At 49.8% G+C, this 19,652-nt stretch overlaps 1 protein-coding gene across 1 annotated transcript in view; it reads right to left on the minus strand.

Moving 5' to 3' along the window:
• The window catches only part of LOC103725904, a gene marked incomplete at its 3' end in the record, with an annotated part of 64,677 nt that extends 46,396 nt beyond the window's left edge, over positions 1–18,281 (minus strand). The window contains exons 1-5 of the mRNA XM_008823279.1: positions 18,219–18,281; positions 15,162–15,356; positions 14,576–14,911; positions 14,090–14,272; positions 12,667–12,879 (exon numbers count right to left, since the gene is read on the minus strand). Of these exons, the coding sequence (XP_008821501.1) occupies positions 12,667–12,879; positions 14,090–14,272; positions 14,576–14,911; positions 15,162–15,356; positions 18,219–18,281 (990 nt within the window). The remainder of the gene's footprint in view (positions 1–12,666; positions 12,880–14,089; positions 14,273–14,575; positions 14,912–15,161; positions 15,357–18,218) is intronic.
• Between the last annotated feature and the right edge of the window lie 1,371 nt (positions 18,282–19,652).

Genomic DNA, 19,652 nt, shown 5'->3' on the forward strand with positions numbered 1-19,652 from the left:
AGGGCAGTGGGCACAACACATCCCTAAGCACCACCTGCCAGATGCGAACAGTGGCGAGGCCCGGTGTTGCCCCAGTGGGGAGGGCTGAGGGCACATGACCACTGGGCCATCCTTCCAAAGGACAGGAACTGTGCGGGGAGGTGCCGACCTCACACAAGTTACAGGTGGTTCTTGCTTCATTCTTTGTTTTGCTTTTGCTTTTTCATTTTAACACGCACTACTTTTGTAATAAGAAAAACCAAGAGAAGGCATGCTTAAAACTCAGAGTTCCACATTCAACATGTTTACAAAGTATGCTCGCACATGTAGGGGAGGGCGGTCTTCCGGGGTGAGAGAGGGCCTGCAAAGAGGGTTTCTTGTGTAATTACCTCCCCTCTTTCACTGTGTAGCTTTACTTAAGCGGCTTCTGAGTCACCGCGACCTAAAGGTTACTAAGAAGGCGCTCCCTCTGGGTCCTGAGTGAGGCTGATTATTTTACACGAACATTCCCAAACAGCCTCCCTGAAAAGCACTGCAGATGGAACAGATCTCCCTAGCCTTCCTCCCTCAGGGTCAAGGCCACAGCAGGCTAACCGCACACCTCTTCTTGACTGGGTCAGAGCCGCACCTGTTCCCTGCCATGCAGTCCTCAGTACGCTGACCCATCTTTTTCCAAACGGCTCTAGCCACATAGCCAGTACGTCCCTGGTAGCATGATTCTAGCACCTTCAATGAGCTCATCTGTGGGTCTTGTGTCAAAGTACCGAGGATGCAGGGTTTCATAAGCTTTAAGATGATACGCACAGGGTATCTATATGTTGGGACGTCCACACACCACAGGGAGAAAGCATTCCTCAGAGCTATTCCAGAGCTGTGCTCAGAGACCAGCAGGATGGTCACTCACGCTGGCCTTTGCTGCCAGGCTCGGGATTGATGTCTGCTGCCTACCTCCTGGGAATCCCTGTGCTGAAGACACAAACTCTCCGGGAGAAAGCACACAGAGCTGCGTCATCTGAGGTTATGTGCTTCACGTTAGTGAGCTAACCAAAACAGCACTGGGATAGCAATGTTTATCCAGCAGTACTGAGTCATGTTTCCCATTTTGCAAGACATTTTCTCAAAATAAAACTTAAAGCAGACACATTCTAACTAGCATAAGAGAAAGATCACTTTCACTGCTGCAATCTGGAACTGTCTTGGCAACAGCCAACACTGGTGAGAGGTGTCCCCATTGCCAGCACCTCAGCAGCCCCCATGCTCCTCTGAGCACACATCGAAGTCAGGCATGGTGGATCCACTTCTAGGATGGTGTTTCAGTCCATCCTAGGACCCCCAAACCTACAACAGGGTCATTCTTGTCCATGTCCTGTATCGGGGGCACAATGGGGGCTTCAAAAGATACTAGTTTGCGGCACCCAGGGAAGCATATCAGTATTTTTAGGGGCCCTGGGCACCCCACACCAGGCAACAGTGTGAGTCCTTGAATGAGGTACCACCTGGAGATTGGGAATCAAATCCTGCCACCAGCAAGCCCCAGCTTCCTATCTGATAAGTGAGGGATTGTTCGTTCTCGATGGCCCTGGAAGAGAGCTAGAAACGTGATCTTCTGCCCCACTTCAAAGATGCACACGTCTCTTCTGACTTGCAGGTAGCACATTGCCCAGAGGGGGGACTTGAAAGAAAACCTTTCTGCATGATCAGCCACAGCCAGAAGTTACTGACGTGCCCAAGAGCTCAACTACCATTATTGCTTTTGCTGAAATAATGTCTCTCCTTCAGGGCTTCTTAATCTGCACTGCTCCTGATGAGCCACAGACAGGAATCAGGGAAGAGTTGCAGAAATAAAAACACAGGACAGAAACAAGAAGCATGCTCATCCTTACATAATCCATGCTTAAGATGGGTTCTGCAAGATGTTTCAATGCTTTATCTAAAAGTGAAAATTTCAGATTCAGAAAAGACATATTTAATGTGTCATACCCGGGACTTTTCCCAGTGTTACAGGAAGCTGAGCACCACCGAGAACCTTCCCAACCACAGAAAGTTCACAGGACAAGAAAGCACAAACCCCCAGGTCCAATAGCTGACTCCTTGCAAAAAAGCCAGAGGAGAATTCCAAGTTCACGGAGTCTTCAGGACCTCAGCAAGCCAAGCCAGCGTTGGCAACCCCGGCGAGCACGCATGGCTCAATTTCACATTCAGACAATTTGAAAGAGCCAAGGCAGTAAGAACTCAATCATTTGCCTTCCGGAGCAGCCTGGGACTGATGTGGAGTGAGGCAGGGAGCAGATGCTCTCTAGAACCTTTCCTTCCTAGCGTTCTTTTTAGTAAAAGGTGATGTATAATCATTTGTCATCACCATCATCATCACCAGCAACATCTACAGCATGTAACATCTGTAGGATATGCCCCATGTACTCTTTCAGAAGTCAGGAATCATGCACAACGGTTTTCAAGAGTTGGAAATGACCCCCACCCACCCTGGCAGCTCCTCACGCATCAATATATTAGTTCAATGTATCGATTGGTTTTAATTGATCACCTACAGGACCCCTGCCAGGTACTGTAGACTGTGCAGATGTGACCCTCTGGGAAACCAAGGCTAGTCTCAATCAGTGCTGGAGGGAGGGCAGCTCAGATAGGAAGAGAAGTAACCTAACGATATGTATGCAAAGGGTATGACGGAAGGAACGGCTGCAGGACTCAGCCTGGTGTTCAGTTGGGGCTGGTCCCCTGGGCCAGGGTGGGGTCCAAGCATGCAAGGCTGACAGATGGGGATGGTGGGCACTGAGGAGGGGCCTGGCCTCCCTAGGGCGGGGGTCAGAACAAAGGCTCAGAGCAGAAGAGCACTGGAGTGGTTTGGGGCTGGGAGGAAAGGGGCCCAGGACACAAAAGGTATTCAGGCTTCCATTCTGTTGCTGCTTAATTAAGCCAAAGGGCAGGGCCATGGGGGGGGGGGTTGTACAGAAGCAGCTGCTCAGAGGTTTCCAGAACTCTCACGTCATCCTGCCCCATCACCCCCCCTCTCCCTCCTCTCTTCTCCCCACCAAGGCTGATCTTAGTGAGCATGGGACTGCTGAGGCCTGAGTGCCTGGGGTTTCACAGCTACGATACTGTACCGGGTCTGTCTGCACCTGAGGGACAGTCTGCTCTTCCTGGGAGGGAAACCTGTGAGAGGGCAGGAGTCCCATAAATCCAGAATGACAGGCTGTGGGAGATGAATGTAAGAGACTGGCCTGGGGCTCTGCTGGCAAGAGCCGTTAGGATGTGGCACTGGGACCAGGAGGCAGGGCCCTGAGGGGAAACCTGAGCACAGGGTCAGAGGCAGGCACAGGGACTTGGGGGCTCACTGAACTCCCCATTTCAATTTGCTGTTGAATCTGGTGGAGGAGGAGAAAGCCACAAAGGGTGATAACCTGGAAATCTGCAAAGTAAGAGTAATTTCTGAATGAATTAGGCATTTTCATTTACTTGCAAATCTGTATTTTATTTCCTCTTACGTGAAACCTTTTCTGTTCTGGTGCTGGGGCTAGAAAGCAGGGCTTTGGACATGCTGGCCAAAGACTCTCACTGGGCTCTACCACCAGCCCCCAAGACAATCTGATTTCTAGCTTAAGTGTATTCTAGGGGTCTATACAAAAGTATTCTATGGCTGCTTCTTCATGTAAGTTTATGTTTTTGCTTCACTGTCTCTGGCCCCCCAAAGATGGAAAATGAGGTATTTAACCATAAAGCAAACCAGACTCCTGGCTTTCCTCAGTGGATTCCAGTCACCTCACAGGTTTGTGCCAATGGTACCCTGCACATGTGTCAGCAAAACTCTTTTAACTGCTCTGCCATTAGATGTCACAAAGTCAACTCAAATTTAGACCTGCATTTTGCATTATGTTCCTCAAAGACCACAGAATCCTATATTGTAAGACACTCCCCGCTTACTAATGCAATCATATTAAATAACTGTATGTGTACACATGCACAACCACACACTCAGACACTTAATTTTGATGGATGCATTATTTTATATGCTAAAACAAATCTTGTGGGCTGAGGATGTAGCTTAGTTAGTAAAGTGCTTGCCCAACGTTCACAAAGGCCTGGATCTGATCCCTAGCACCATAACTGGATGTGGTGGTGCACACCTGTAATCCCAGCACCAGGATGTGGAACCAGGAGGATCAGAATTCAAGATCATCTTCAGCTATATGGCAGAATCTAAGCAGTCTGGGCTACGTGAGACTGTCTCCTGCCCCCAAATCTTGAGAATTCTGGTTTACACCTCTCTCTGTAGTGGGGCCTTTTATGTCCTTGTGCTTTGATAAACAACCCACTGTGCTTCACTCTTTTTAATTTTTTTGATTAATTTATTTTTATTTTATGTGTATGAGTGTTTTGCACGCATGTATGTAAGTGCATTTATGTAAGTGCATCCATGCATGCAATGCCCGTGGAAGCCAGAAGAGGGCATCGGATCCCCTGGAACTGGAGTTACAGATGGTTGTTAGTTGCCATGTGAGTGCTGGGAATTGAACCCGGGTCCTCTGCAAGAGCAGGCAGTGCTCTTAACCACTAAGCCATCTCTCCAGACCCCTGTGCTTCATTCTTGATGACCAGTAATTCTCCCAAGGGAGAAACCCTGATGGAAACGGAACACTTGGAGCATCCAAGTGGAAGATGGGATTAACTGGGTGAGAAGACACATACTGCTGCAGACTCTCATGGTGGACAGGCAGGTCATTCCCAGACCCACCTGGGGGCAGAGAGAGCTGCATGGTTCTGCTACGTCTCACTGTGTCCTTTGTTCCCTGGGATCCATCTCTGCCTTTCAACCAGCCTCCTCTCTTCAACAACAGCCTAAGCCACAGGATGGCACCTTCCCAGCAGCCTTTTCATCTCCTGGGACGACCCCAACCTCTGCTCCAAGTCCTCACACATCTTCCTGGCCACCTTGAGCTCCCAAGCATCATTATAATGTAAGTTGACTCTAACCAGGTACAGAGCATTGGACTGCTTCATGAATGGGCTGGTCCCGCTCTCATGGGAAAGCAAGTTCAACAAGTCCCTACTGCTTCAGAACATTCTGCTGTTAGAAAACAAGCTTTCTGGAAGCACTTGCTGACCTCATTCCAAGTTTGGCAATCCAAAGGTCTTGAGGCTGTCTGGGGTTCCTGAGGTGCCCACTTCTCAGGGGCACCCCCCCCACGAGTACAGTGGCCTGGGATAGAATCCAACATGCAGTGTAGCTACCATCCAAGGCTAGAGAGAGGAGAGCCCAGAGCCGAGGCATCGTGAGTCTGGCAGGAGCTCCCAGCTGCTCCTGCAGGAGAGGGAGTTCTCCAGGCTGCCCTGGCTGGTGTTCTGCTGCCGCCGCCGCCACTGTCCCAGGGCTCTCCTCATTCCTGTCTTCACTTGGTTGTGGGCTGACATTTGCGAGCTACTTTTACCTCCAGTCTTCCCTGGTCTGATTATGCAGCTGCTTTCCTCGAAGTTCTCTGTATGGTCAGGAGGTTCTCTTCTGCATCCCCAGGCTTTGCGCTGCACATCCCCCTCCCTGCCAGTGTTGATCTGTTGAAAGCCATGCTACCCACAGACAGAACCACTCAATGGAGCACATTCCCTCCTGCCTTCTCAGTGCCAGGCTGAGAAAAACTCTTGCTTCCCAAAGAGCCCAGCACAGCTGCTCTGAGCATTGCCAGGTTCTGTTCTGCAGTTCCTGTGCCCCTGGAACAACTGTGATCACCCGGAGAAGCCCAGTCCATCCCTACACCCAAGGAGCTTTGCCCTGGGGCATGCCAGCCTGTCTGAAGATGGGCTGAGGAGCCTCTTGACCTGGCTTAGGAGGCTCCTCTGCCCTTATTGAAGGCCCAACTGTGCTGCGTGTCTGTCTGCTTCCTGATGAGATGCACACCCACGCACTCCCCGCCTGCCTCAGCCTCCCTCTGCCCACCCTCCTGCTATTCCTTTTTAAACCCCTGTTTAATCTGCCTCTTGACTTCCTGTCACTCCTCCAGAGCCACTTAGCTTCTCCCGTGAGAACTGACAGCTGCCAACAGCAGTGGGACACGCCTCCCTTATGTTTCCTACCCAGGCACCCTCACCTTGGCATGACCTTGCCTGGTGCTGAAGGATCTGTCTCTATAGATCCTTCAGACCCCAAAGGCCTTCCAGAGGCCCCAGTACTTGGAGCACCATCTGAAGGCCCTAGGCTTCAGGACATTGCAAACTCAGACACTTGCTACTTGTCTAACATGGATTTATGGTAAGCTTCTCATCTCCAAAAAGTCATTAAGTCAAGAGGAGAGGGATGTCCTTGCTTCCTATCTCCTGCAGGACATTCTACCATATGTGGGTACCATGGTCGGAGTGCCTAGCCTGCAAGTGCCTGTCCTAATGTTGCCCATGAGTGAGCATCCCTGCCCCCAGCTCACTGGGAACTTGGGCAAGTCACAGCTCTTCTGACATTTACTTTGCCTGCCTTTGAAACAGGGCGGCCATGAGCCTTCCGCCCCAGGCAGCTGTGAAGAGCAGAATGCAGCAGGGGTATCCCTTGCAGAGCTGGCTGCGGGGGTGGTAGTGGGGGGCTGTGGGAAGAAACCTGTAGGGCCTCCCTGAGTGAGGTGGTGGACAGCTGAGCAGCAAAAGGGAGCCTAGAAAAGCCACCTCTATGCAGCAGGGTGCAGTTATCACCCTGCTTTTCTCTGCCCTGCACAGAATGAGGACGTCCTTAGGAGCCATTATTCAAGAAATATCCAGGTCTGCTAGTAAGTCACCAAAATTAAATCAAATTTAGTACCGTAATAACAAAAAGAAACTGTCATCAGAGGCCCTGGGGTGCTCAGGAACCAGGCACTCCAAGCCCTCACTTCCTGGTCTGACTGCATGGCTTGCTAGCTTTACTCAAGTCTGACCAAGGGCAGGGGATGGGAGCATGCTCTATTTTCCTTGCTTACTTCTCTGGTCATCCTCTAGACTTCAGAGCTCTCTGAGGATCTATCTTGTCTTAGGAGCTGTGTCTGAGGAAGCATTTTTCATGCGGGTATCTCTGCAGCACAGACATGCAGTCACTGATTGGGAAACTACAGACTTGGAAGTTTAGGGCTGATGAGAAAAATGAACTCTAAATAAATTCCTTCTGGAAAAGTGCTCAGATCTGAGCTTGCAGAAGCATTCTGATCACTGGCACTGAGCCCACAGGGGACAAGCACACGCCTCAGATGCAGGGGATGGATATGCAACTTTCCTTTGGCATGCTTCCTTGGATGGTCACATTTCAACCTCAAGACACATGGGATTTGGCACCAGTTACTCAGTCATTTGGCATCTGCCTAATTTATAGCAAGGCCCAGGAATATCTTAGATCATGGACCCTGAAAGAGCAGGACGAGCCCCCCCCCCCCGCCCCGGAGTTGCAGAACACACCAGCATTGGGAAGGACAGTGAGAATTCTACCTACAGATTGTCAGTAACTTTTGCAAAGATAAAATTTAAAAATTCCAATTCTCAGGTTTGACCATTCAGTAAACATAAATGTCCTTAATATCACATTAGGGCATCTGTCAAATTTTGAAGCAAGAGAGATTTTATGTCTAGGGTATTTGCACAAAAATATTTCAACCTAAAAATTTACTCATGAAGTAGGACATCGATCCCAAGATACACAGCTGGGTCAAATGGAAAAGGGTTCCCTGAAACCTATGGTGAGGTCAAGTGCATCTGGGGGAAATTCACTGTTTCTGACTTAATTGGGAGCCATCCAATCCTTTCCCCATTTGCATGACGACTGATTACACCAATTATGGAAGATTAAACTCACCTAGACACAGAAGGGTCTGTTAATTCACAGGAGAACGAGCCAACGTGTGACCTGTCCTCCCCTACGGAACTCAACTTCCCTCAGCAGACGTGAGCAGGCCCATCAACCCGAGTGCATGGAACACCCCCAAAAGCAGCAGTCACATGCTCTGTCATTACATTAATAATAATCGCTGGCTAATGGGAGGTGTAGCAGCCCAATGAGATGCGCACGTATTGACTCTGTTTGCAGGCAGTCCTGAAGCCCAATGCATGCTTTCCTCTGGGTTCTGTTCCAAAGGCCTCCAAGTACACAGGGAAACCTACTGGGTATTGTGAAATAAACCATCAAAAGAGAAGTTGCTGAGCATTCTGCAGGAGTCTCTGCCCTTGCATCAGGGAAGGAGATTGGGCCGCAGAATACTAAACTTGGTGCTCTGAGATGATCAAAGCCTCAAAGAAATGGATGCAACATTCAAAGAGACTCAGAGAGAAAAGGGAGAATGACTTCTAATCATCTAACAACTTACTTTTGGCACAGTTTTTACCCAATCACCTTCCACAGAAGTAGGACATCTGCATGAGTAAGATGCAGGAGTACCCTGGTGCCAAGCACCAGGATTCTGTGCCTTTCAGCCAATGGGTACACATGCCTCCATGTTTAGACACAGGCAGACAGACACACAGACACATACACACCCATGTAGAGACACATAGGCAAACACAGAGACATATTAACACTCATATACACACACAGATACACATACAGACATATCACCATATACATATATTTATAGACATACATAGACACACAGACTTAGACAGGACACATACACACATACACAGACACAGACACAGACACAGACACAGACACACACACACCCAGATACACACAGCTACACACACAGAAAGACAGCAGACACACACACACATATATAGATACATACACAGAAAGACAGCAGACACACAAACACACACACACACACACATAGATACACACACAGAAAGACAGCAGACACACACACAGACACGCATGGATTGTGTTTCAAAAAAAGCAGTAAACAAAGCTTGCTTTTGGGATAATGAAGGACAGATTTAATCCAAGCACGTTTTATACATTTAAAACAAAAACATTTATAGAAACAATGAGGAAAGTTCTGTTGAGTACACAGTAAGCACGACCTCTGCACACGTATTTCAGCCATCCTGAAAGCCAACAGACCCCAAATATAAAAGAGTAAGCAAATTAAACTTTGCTGGATTATCTGATGGGATTAATATTTTTGAACAGGGTCAAAAATAAGAATTTGCCAAAGATTTGACTCAATCTCTCTCAATCTCTCTCTCTCTCTCTCTCTCTCTCTCTCTCTCTCTCTCTCTCTCTCTCTCTCTCATCTCTGACTGACTGGGTGTGAAACAATCCATCCACAGGAAGAGGCGAAAGTGTTTAGACATGTTTGCGGTATAGTCTAATAATTCACACTCCAAGCTTCTTTGAAGTCATTTCAAGTGCAGCTACCCATGTCTCTGGACATTGGGATGGGCCATAGCCCTTGGTCTCCACGGTTATGTGCACAGGTCCAGGGTGGGGGGAGCCTGCCCACCTGTGCTTCGGAAGTTGCTGCATCAAAGGTCAAGCACAGGAGGGGCTTCTCAGTTCCTGCCATAAAGATCTTCCCACCATCACAACTCTGATGCTATCTAACTGAGGACAGGAGGATTCTCTTTTGGGGCCTTGGGGAGGAAGGACTGGTACAACCAGAGGCTGCTCACGCTGCCCCAGCACCTCTTCTGTATGTGCCCTCTTCCTCCATTATCAGAGCACCTCCGCTCTAAGAGCACTCAGCTCTTTCACTCCCAAGGTAGCTTCACATTCCAGCTGTGATCAGACTTAACACATTGTTGCCTACCATTCCATCATTCCTGGGTGACTTTTAACCCATATACACAGCAACCGTGCTCTTTCATAAACTTAAAATAATGAATTGTTTCTATCATGTCTCCATGAAACAAAGCACAGTAGTAAATTGTTCAGTTCTCTGAAGAGAATTATGACAAGGTCTATTCACAGCCACACTTTATTACAGAATCAACAAATATGGAATATATATGTACTAGAGACACACAAATGTGTGTGTGTGTGTGTGTGTGTGTATTTGGTACTGGGAAATAACCCTAGGACCAAGCCACATGCTGAACAAGTGTTCTACCACTGATGTACATCCCTAGAAGTTCAAGATTTAAAAGTAGATACATGAATGCAACTCCGGAAATTTATTATTACGTTTGGAGTTTTTGTCATATTTATTCATTTATTTGGGGGGCATGCTGGTGTGTGTGTGTGTGCATTTGTGTGTGTGGGGGGTCTGTGTAGGTCAGGGGACAACTTGTGGGAATGGGTTCCCTCTTTCTACCACGTGGGTTCTGGAGGCTGAACTTAGGTCATCAGGCTTGGCAGCAAGCTGCTCTTACTGGCTGAGTCATCTCAGCTTTGCGTTTGCAGATTTTTAAACAACTTTTAAGGTTTTTAAACATGGAGGTTATCTCAATGACAGCTATAGAAAACCCAGAGCAGTACAGTCCCATTGATGGCTTCTCATGTTGATGGATGCTTCGTATATCCACACAGCCGTTCTGTAGTTAACCACAACTGTGCACCCTCAGTACATCACCCAGCTAAACCCGAAGCTGACAACCACGTGATTCCCACGTGCTGAGACCTGCCCTACTGAAAACAAGCAATAGGACTTCCCAGCACAGGGTGTTTCCAAGGAGCCTGCTGCTGGTGGGAACAGACCCCATCTTACCGAGGTAGCTGCCAAGGGGCATTTGGTAGTGACTTCAGAACTAAGCCCAATAGAAGATTTTTACTATCTCTTCTCTTCCAAATTTTCCTAGATCATATTTTTAAAGGAAAAGTTTCCCCCTGTCTTTTCTTTTTATTAATCTGGACTGGAGAAAAGCACACATTTCATTTATTGTCGGGATCACAGATTCTTATTAAACAAACCAGAGCTCATTATAAAATCAATATCAACTTAACCACCATGCCCCCAGGAGGGACACGAAAAGGTCACTCTAAGAAATTCAAACAGTTCTCCTGCTGCAAGGACATGATTTTAATTACAGATACTATTAATTAGACCTGTCACTGGAAAGAGGTTTTTTTCTGTTGTTGTTGTTAATTATCACAAACTCAGTCATAAGTACGCATTCCAATCCACATTTTTGTAAAAATTAGCAAGCTCTGTATGCAAGTCCAACCTTTCCACTCTATCAATATTTCATATTTGAATTTCAAAGTATATCAAAGGATGCCATACTTCCTAAAATCCATATCCATATGATCCCTGTCCCTCACACATGGAACACACTAGTGTGATAATTTATTTATGTTCTGACACTGGTTTGGCCCTGAGGACCTGGCGTCTACACGGATGGTCTTGTTCAATAGAATTTCTGGGTAAATTCTTACTAGTTTATTTGACATTTTTTTTCAGGCTGCTTCTTCAAACGTGGTTTTTCTTTTGCTTTGAAGCAAAGCTCGGCGCTATGTGCCTGAAATGCCATCTTCAGTGCATTTGAAGTTGCCATTTCTTTATAAGAAAAAGATCGTCCTGACCAGGCTTGTGACCCCTCCAGAAAACCAGAGGTTTTCTCCATTCAGTGATGTTGATAAGAATTTTGAAATGGGAGGAAAAGCTGTCATCTGGTCTCTTTTAAACATAGAGACTTTATAAATTCATCCCAACTTGTCACATGGGGCAGAAGCAAAGCAGATACAGAGCAAGGGCCAGCCAGCTCAGACCAGCTGGGGGGTCACTGCTGGTCAGTTGGGGTACTTCTTCAGAGAGCCTGACAGTCCACTGAGGTAACTCTGACAAGAGGGTAGCACTTGTTTCATATTGTGACATGTGAATTACTTACTAGACATTACATATCACATGTGATTAGAAAAGACAAAAAGATCTAATCCTATGGGAGAAAATCTTACAAATGCATATTGATTACGCTGAAAAAAATATCAATCAAGTAAATTATTTTATATTCCTAAGTGGGAATGTATATTCAGATTTAAATGATTATATTAAGGAACTCTAAATCCCTGACTTGTGTTACATATATTCTGGGCATCCACGTCTACTAAAAGTAAAGTAAGAGTTTCATTATAGCATGTCATTAATTATGAAATCTATGCTATGGATCTTCCAAACGGGATGCTGATTATATGATCCGCACCTCCCTCCCTCCGTTCTCCAGGCCACTGGTCCAGCCCCAGGCATGTCAATGGCTCATGTTTGTTTCCAGTCACAGCTGGCACAGCTGCCTCATGGAGACATGTATGGTTTACCTTCCATTTGTCAGTATTAGGCTTTACTTTATCTGAATAATAGCAGCGGTGGCAATAGATCAGGTCAAAGGATCCCTTTCTATAAGACCCCAAGGAAGCCGATGATTTAAGAGCCATCCTCAAATATCTACACAACTGATTCATCTTGCAACTGTGGCATGTTTCATTAATAGTGGTCAAATGAAGATAACAGATAATGCATAATTCATGTATTGTACTTTTTCCACATTTCTAATTAGCAACCCACTCTCACAGCTAACAGGAGACTATCCAAGAACAGCATAAGATTAATACAGAGCGGTAAAATTGTGGTTGCAAGGTATTTACATGAATGTTAATGAGAAGTTTCAAACTGTCATCATAAAAGAGCCCAAACTATGAATTAATGAATGACTGCTGGAGATGAGGAAGGGACCAGAGACAGGTTTAAAAAATACATACATACATACACACACACACACACACACACACACACACACACATATATATATATATATATAATAGTTTGATTAATTCAAAAGAGCACTGTGAAAAAAGTTTCTACTTACCTGGTAGGCTGCAGTGGCATCTGCATTGGGGTCGCCCCCTAGCCCTGACAGCTTCTCCTTTAGCTTGTAGTGGGAGTTGTGGCGGAGGCAGTAAGCAAGGCCAGAAGCCAGGAGAACCACCAGCATGCAGGCAATGGACAGGAAGGTGAGCACAGCATACTTGGTGGAGTCTTCTTGCTCTTCCTGACGGGGCAGGATCTTGAGCTTGTCCTTCTGCAGGAGGAGGAGGAAGAGGACAGGTTAGTACATAAGGAACCCTGACTTCTGCAAACCATCCTCCCCTGGAAGGGGAAGCCAACACACAGCCCCCGCAGACTGAATTACATCAAACAGGAGGTGAGAGCCAATGCTGAGTTTTCTTAGCCCAGTGGTGGCTGTTTTTCAAACTTAATGTAAAAGATTTGGCAGCTAATTTGCTGCCTTAAGTAAAACAAAGCATGCATCCCTTCTAATCAGATACAGGATTTGTCCAGGAGCATGCACTTACAGCACATGCTTTGTGGGCAGGAGAGGGTGAGGTTGGAGGGGTTAACAGCCAAACAGCCCCAGCAGAAAGTGCAGTGGCCTGACTCATCTTCAAGCCATTATGCCTCCTAACATCTCACGGGCAGCCTGGAAGGCATTCCTGAAGGTGCTGGTCACTCTTACAAGGAGGATCTGCGAACACGGACCCCATTCCTGGCACCTGAGTATGGCTCCTTCAAAGGGGACGAGGACCCTGAGAGCAGGACGCTTGCACAGTTAGTTCACTACTCAGAGCCCTGAAAGTGAAGGCCCCCCAAACCCTTCCAGAATCTCATCCTGGGGGAGCATGTGAGAAAATCTGTTCTGTGCACGTCACTCAACTCCAGGGCAAATAGCCAGACAGCGCCCCCCTCATTAGCTTCATTAGGAGGTGTATTAGCAACAATTAAACACGCCACAGGAAAATGGAAGGGCCCCAGGCAAATCGCCCACGACTGCCGGCCAGCAACCCCCACAATTACTCAGGAGATTGAAAAAGAGAGCACGCCCCTGCCTCCGACCTGGTTGCCACAAGAGGGGCACAATTAGCAAACTCTTTTTCCACCACCTCATTTCGCGTGGTAACAAAATGGATTTTTCCCCATGAATGCCTGGCCGGCCTATTCATGATCTCTCTCCTATTAGTAATTTTCTGCTCGGCTTTCAGCCTCCCAAGTCTTGGTTTCCTCCGGTCTCAGAGTGTACACAGGGCCTCTTATGTCGGGCCGGGCCCATTTTTATCTTGTAATCATAAAGGCCACCAAAGCAATTATCGCCGGTCTTGACTGGAAAAGCTGGTCATTAATTAGCCTCCTTTTGCCTTCGCTGCGCGGATTAGCGGGCGCCGGGACTGAGTTAATGGAAACGCGGGTTAAATGAGAAAAGACGCAGGGATTTCCAGCCTGGATGCGCGGCTCACCTCGGCTCCGGACCCAGAGGTGCGCAGGAGGCGGCGGGAGTGGACGGAGGACACGAGGGGAGGGGGGCTCGCAGGCTGAGCAGAGGGGTCCGTGGGGTGCCAGCCTGGGGCCGGGTGGGGATGGCGAGGACCCGAGCGTGGACGTGGGCACCGCGCCCGGACCCCAGTGGCCCGACCGCGCGGCTGGGAACGCACCGGGCCTTGCTCCGGGAGAGGGCGGTGGGGACGCCCTTCCTTCTCTCCTCCCGCCCTTCTCTCCTCCCTCGGTCCCTCCCTCTCCCTCTCCCACTGGGCCCACACAGGGGCTTCCAGAAAGAAGTCACTCGGGAGCTGTCCGCCCCTCCCCCAAGACAGCAAAGCCCCCAAGCCCGATCCGTCCCCAAGCCCCACTGGTTTTTGTTTGTTTGTTTGTTTTTCCCCAGCTGCTGGTGGCTGGTGCGAGTCAAAACCACATAAATAACCTAGAGCGCTGGCGGTGAGGACTACAGCCACCGCGTGCTCCAGGGCGGGGAGCGGAGTGTGCTCTCCAGGCTGGGTCTCGGTGGCCCTCCCGCGATCTTTCCCGCGCTCCAGGCGGCTGGAGTTGGCCCAGCAGCCGCCCCGCTTCCCCACGCCCCGGCCGTGGGTTCCAGGCACCGCAGATCCCGGCCCGCACACTCCCCAGGGCGCAGTGTGGTCCCAGCTGTGCGGGGACAGCAACCGAGCTCCCCGAGGCCGCCGCCGAGTTCGAGGGGCACGGAGTGGCCCCTTTCCCCCGTTCGGGAAAAGGCTGGATTTGCCACCTTGTGGGAGGGCGTCCCCGCCCTCCTGCTCCCGCCTCGCCTCGGCAGACCACAACAAAGGCAGTGGCTACGCTTCTCGCCTCTCCCCAGAGCTCCAGAAGCCGAGGAGAGAGGTCCCAGGGCCGAGGTCCCGGCCAGGCCTCCGGTGGCCTTGGGCGGCCACGTGGCTCACCGCGCGTGGGAACTGGAACTTCCTGAACCTTCCGGCTAGAGACAAGAGGCGCGTGCTCCGGGTACCTCCGTGGTGCCACCATACATGGCAGACTCATCAGTGCATACTTGCATCCTACCCGCGGACCCACGTGCGACCGGTGGAGCCGATTCAATCCTGGCCGGGGCGCCAAGCGGCCACAGGCCCAGAGTAAGGGCACAAACGCTGCCAGGTTGACAGTGGTGCCAGGCGAGGGGCACGTAATGCTGTCCACAGGAGAACCTGGCTCCTGTCTCTGGGGCACCGGTACCTGGCGAAGGGTGCTCACCCGGGACTGGACGGGGAGGCAGCTTGGAGGCCTGCTCCCTTCTCCCCCAAACCGATGGTCACGGCCACTGACGTGCCGGCAGGAAATAGGACAGACCTGCCCCGCTGCCTCTCACTTTGCGTGTGTCCTGGGATTTACTCTGAGGCCAAAGGAAACGGTCAGTGAGAAAGGCCCAGAGAGACCACCTCACCTCTCCTCCCTGGCTCCCCGAAGAAGAGGGGAGGGCCAACCCCAACTATTCCCAGAAAGGTGCCCCCCAGCTCCCCGCCCACTATCCCACACCCCCCCCCCCTGCCTGGGTCAGAGCTGTTCCCCAGGAGGAGGAGTGCCTGCTACCTAGGCTTAGTGCCTGCAGACCGTTAGCATCCCCAACCCACCAGAGAGGAAGCTTCTGCTTGAAGCAGACTGCAAGTGAGGTGGGAAACAAACAGGCTGGAACCCAGGGTCTGGGCTATATTAACCAGTGTCTGGACAGGAGGGCAGCCTGGACCGTGGGAAGCGCTGTGGTTGAGGGAAGGCAGGTCTGAGGGGAAGGGAATTATGTCTGACATTGAGGTATTAACTTCAGGCAAGCTCTGGACTGGCCCTAGGAGTGGAATGCAAAGTCTCTCTTCTTGGGGTTCCCCTGCCTGAGAAGAGCTGCAAAAGCTCCGCCAAGCACCTGAGGGTTGGGAATGGAGGGAGGAACTGCCAGCTGCAGGTCAGGTCTGAAGACCAGAAGAAAGAAAACTGATAGAAATTATTTTGTTTTCACACGAGCTGGAAGTGCCTTTCTGAGTATAGTGATTGACTTATACAACTTTACAATTCTTTTCTTTTTATGGAGTTAAGAAACAAACTTAAAACACCTGCTTACCAAGGGTGTTAAGAAAAAGAAGTGGGCCCGGGTAGAAGCTTAAAAGTGAGGGTCTGACCCAGGTGTGGCTTGTGTGGGCCACAGTCCCTCTTCTTCACATGGCTCCTGAGGCAGAACTGGCTTAGTGTGGACCACAGGCACTTTCCTGGGGCCCTGGGAAGGCAGCCCAGACTAATTAGAGACATCTTATCAGTCTTGACTTGAAATTGAAAGAAAATGATGTTTAAATATTTATGACTTTGACATTTACAGTCAGATGTCTTTTAAAAGCAGAATACCTTCTGCCCAGTGGAAGTCCCCCCGCCTCGAAAGTTTGGAGCAGTGCTGAGGAGGGTAGACAAGCATCCTCAGCAGTAAGTCCTTAGAGGTACCCAGGAAATCTGTGCATCCTGGATGCAGGAGGCACACTTAGCATCACTTCACTACCATGTTCTCAGACACTGGAGTAGGATGGTTTCTTAGGAATAATCCAAGTTATATCAGGTCAGATGCAGCTTGAGTGAATTGCAACCTGACTGGGCCACCTGCAGCTCCTTGAGTTTAGAATATACAGTATTTCAAAAGCTATGATACAAAGTAAGTGTGGGAGCACAGACACAATTTGTGGAACTGCTTTTAGAAATCAGAATCTACAGACTTTGCCCCGACTGAGTTAAGCATTCTGATCTGTGCTTGTGAGGTGAAGGGGGTGGGGTGCTTCCTGGACAAACACCCTTAGAACTCTTTAAAAACATTGTGTGGTAAGTGGCCTCCAGCTAGCAAGTGAGAGCGGAACAAGAGAGAGCAAGAGGGAGAGAGAGAGAAAATGAATATATATTCGGACTAAATTATGAGAATGGAGACAGCCACACCAATACAGAACTTTATGGTGAATATTTGTGGACAGGTACCAAGATGTAGTGTTTCCCCAAGGTTCTGTTAACAACCAGTTTGAAAGAGCCTGTTACCTAAGTAGCTGACTTTCAGTTTAAAATCTGCTTGCACTAAAAAAGTTATAGGCATAAACATTCAATTTCATTAATATTAAATGTCTGTTGTCAACAAGCTCCTTTATAAGGAATTCGATTTGCAACCTAGCCCCCAGCCTGTGGTAGCACTTTCTCCCCCTTTGGGTAGCAAAGGACTTTCCCAGGGATAAGAGGAAGGAAGTGCCCCCTCCTACTCTTCTGGAGACCCACAGTCTGTGGGGACCCATGTTACCATCATGGTAAAGTCTTTCCCTTGGAAAGCAGAAATGAGTTTCAGAGATGACTAATGACTTGCTGTAACAAGTTTGTTGCTGGTCTGATGAACGTCAGAATTGAAAATTTCTAAATTTACTAAGATATGGTTATTAAAATATAGTTGCTATCACTTTAAAACTGATAATTTTTTTAAGCAAAAGAGTTTTCAGGCCAGGGCAAGTGATCAAACTTAAAAATGGGAGGGGGAGGGGTGTCTTGAAATATTTTAGAAGTATTTTTTAAAGCTGCTAACTGAACCACAGAAGTCTAATAAGAGAGAAGCCAGGCGGAAATAATCATGTATTAATTCTCTGCATTACAAAATCTTTTCAGAGGCTATTATCAGAGCAAGAGGCACTGCGGTCTGAATTCAGGGTGGGAGAAACCCTTTGTGCCACTGAAAGCTATTGTTCCTCTGTGCAGATGAAATTGTACTTGCAAATCTGCCATTCAAGTAGCAAAAAAAAAAAAAAAAAAAAAAAAAAAAGCCTATATGGGCAAAAGAAAAAAAACCACCAAGAAATAATTACTCTTAAATATAAACTGTAATGAAAATAAGTTATGTGCTGTTTTCACGCACCATAAGCAAATACAGAAAAGACAGTAAAGAGCTTATTTGCCATCTTAAAGCACTCCGAAAATAGCAGTTTTGCGAAGATGTTCCGTTTTCATAGAAGGAAAGATTTAAGATACTGATGTTGAAAGGGAGGAGAAACCTTCGTTGAACTAATTTTCAGCAGCGTTTCATAACCCACATCGTCTGGAGTTGGGGTGGCAGAGCCAGTTCGCCTTAGCCCGGTACAGGCCGAAAGGGATCTGCCCCAGGAGAAAGTAAAACGTGCCCCCTCGCATCTTCAGATCCCGGGCTGCATTTTCATGACTTCAGAACTCTGCTCGGCAGGTCCACTCTGTTCCCCTAGGCCCGCGTCTCTGGCCTGTTTGCTACCCGAGGCCAGGTGTGTCCCTCGTGCGCTCTCGCGGCCAGGAGTTTCTCAGGCTGGTAGTGAAGACCACTTTGGCCCCCCGGCCAGAACTGGCTCCAGGGCGGGCTTTTCTTTTTTCTTCGCCGCTTTTCCGGCGGGCCGGAGAGGCCTGGGGGGGGGGGGAGAGGCTAGCCTAGCGTGGCCGGTCCGGACCCCCGTGGCCGGAGTCCGAGCGCGGGCTCGGAGAGGCAACCGCGGTCCCTCGTCGCCAGACCCCTCCCCCACTCGCGGAGGCCGACCCGCACCGGCCCGCGTTCTCACCCCAGCTTTCCCGTCCCTTCCCCCGCTCTCTAATTCCCGAGATCCCCGCAGAGGTCGGGAAGATCAGACCACAGCGCCGGACACAAAAGGTCGAGGGTTCCTAGGAGCCGCTGGTATTTACGACCCCGAGAGCGTCCCCTCGCAGTCCTCGCCCCCTTCCCGGTACGGACAAAGCCTCGGCCCAGCCTCCCTGGCCACAAAGCGCGCCGGCCCGGCCGGGAGGGAGGGATTAATGTCCCCAACGACGCCCGCGTCCCTCCAAGAATCCCCAGCACTGCACACCTCGGCCGGCCGGCGCTCAGCATCTCCACCGCCCAGCTCTTAGGGGCCCAGTGGGGCGAGCTTGGCTGGGGTGGGTGGGCAGCTCCTCCCGTGTGCGTGGAGGGAAAGACTCCCTTCTACCTCTTTTCTCTGCATAAACCTCCGCGTCCTCACACGGCAGAGCCCGAAATCTGGCGATCCTGGACTAAGGATTTGGTGAAAACCAGTCAGACCGCTAAGCCCTAGACTCCGGGCGGGCGGAGAGGCTCTGGATCCCCAGCAGAAACGCGCGGCGCCGGGTACCCTGAGAGGCAGGAGGTCTGCAGGCTTCGGTGGGCAACTTGAGCCCCGGGCAGAGGCGCGCGGGGGCGGGGGGGGGTGGCGAGGCCGCAGTCGGCAGGGCCTCGGGGCCCCTCTCCCGGTGGACCGGAGCGCAGGTCTACCGACAAAGCGCCCTGGCGACCCTGACACTGACCCCTCCCCTCCCTCAGCGGTCCGGCCTGGAGCTACTCCTGAGAGCTCTGAAGACGCAAAGGGAAGAGAGACCCTGGGACACAGCTTCCTAACGCAGAGCAGGCTGGTGTCTGGAGCCAAACCGGCGGTTAGGAAGGAAGAAAATGAAGCCCTGCCTGGATCGAACCGCTCTGAGTCAGAAGTTTCTCTCCTGCGAGCGCGCGACCGCCCCACCTGGCGGGGAGGGTGGGGGGGTGGGGGGTAG

The sequence above is a fragment of the Nannospalax galili genome, unplaced genomic scaffold, assembly GCF_000622305.1.
Source record: "Nannospalax galili isolate Female #2095 unplaced genomic scaffold, S.galili_v1.0 scaffold250, whole genome shotgun sequence".
NCBI lineage: Eukaryota > Metazoa > Chordata > Mammalia > Rodentia > Spalacidae > Nannospalax > Nannospalax galili.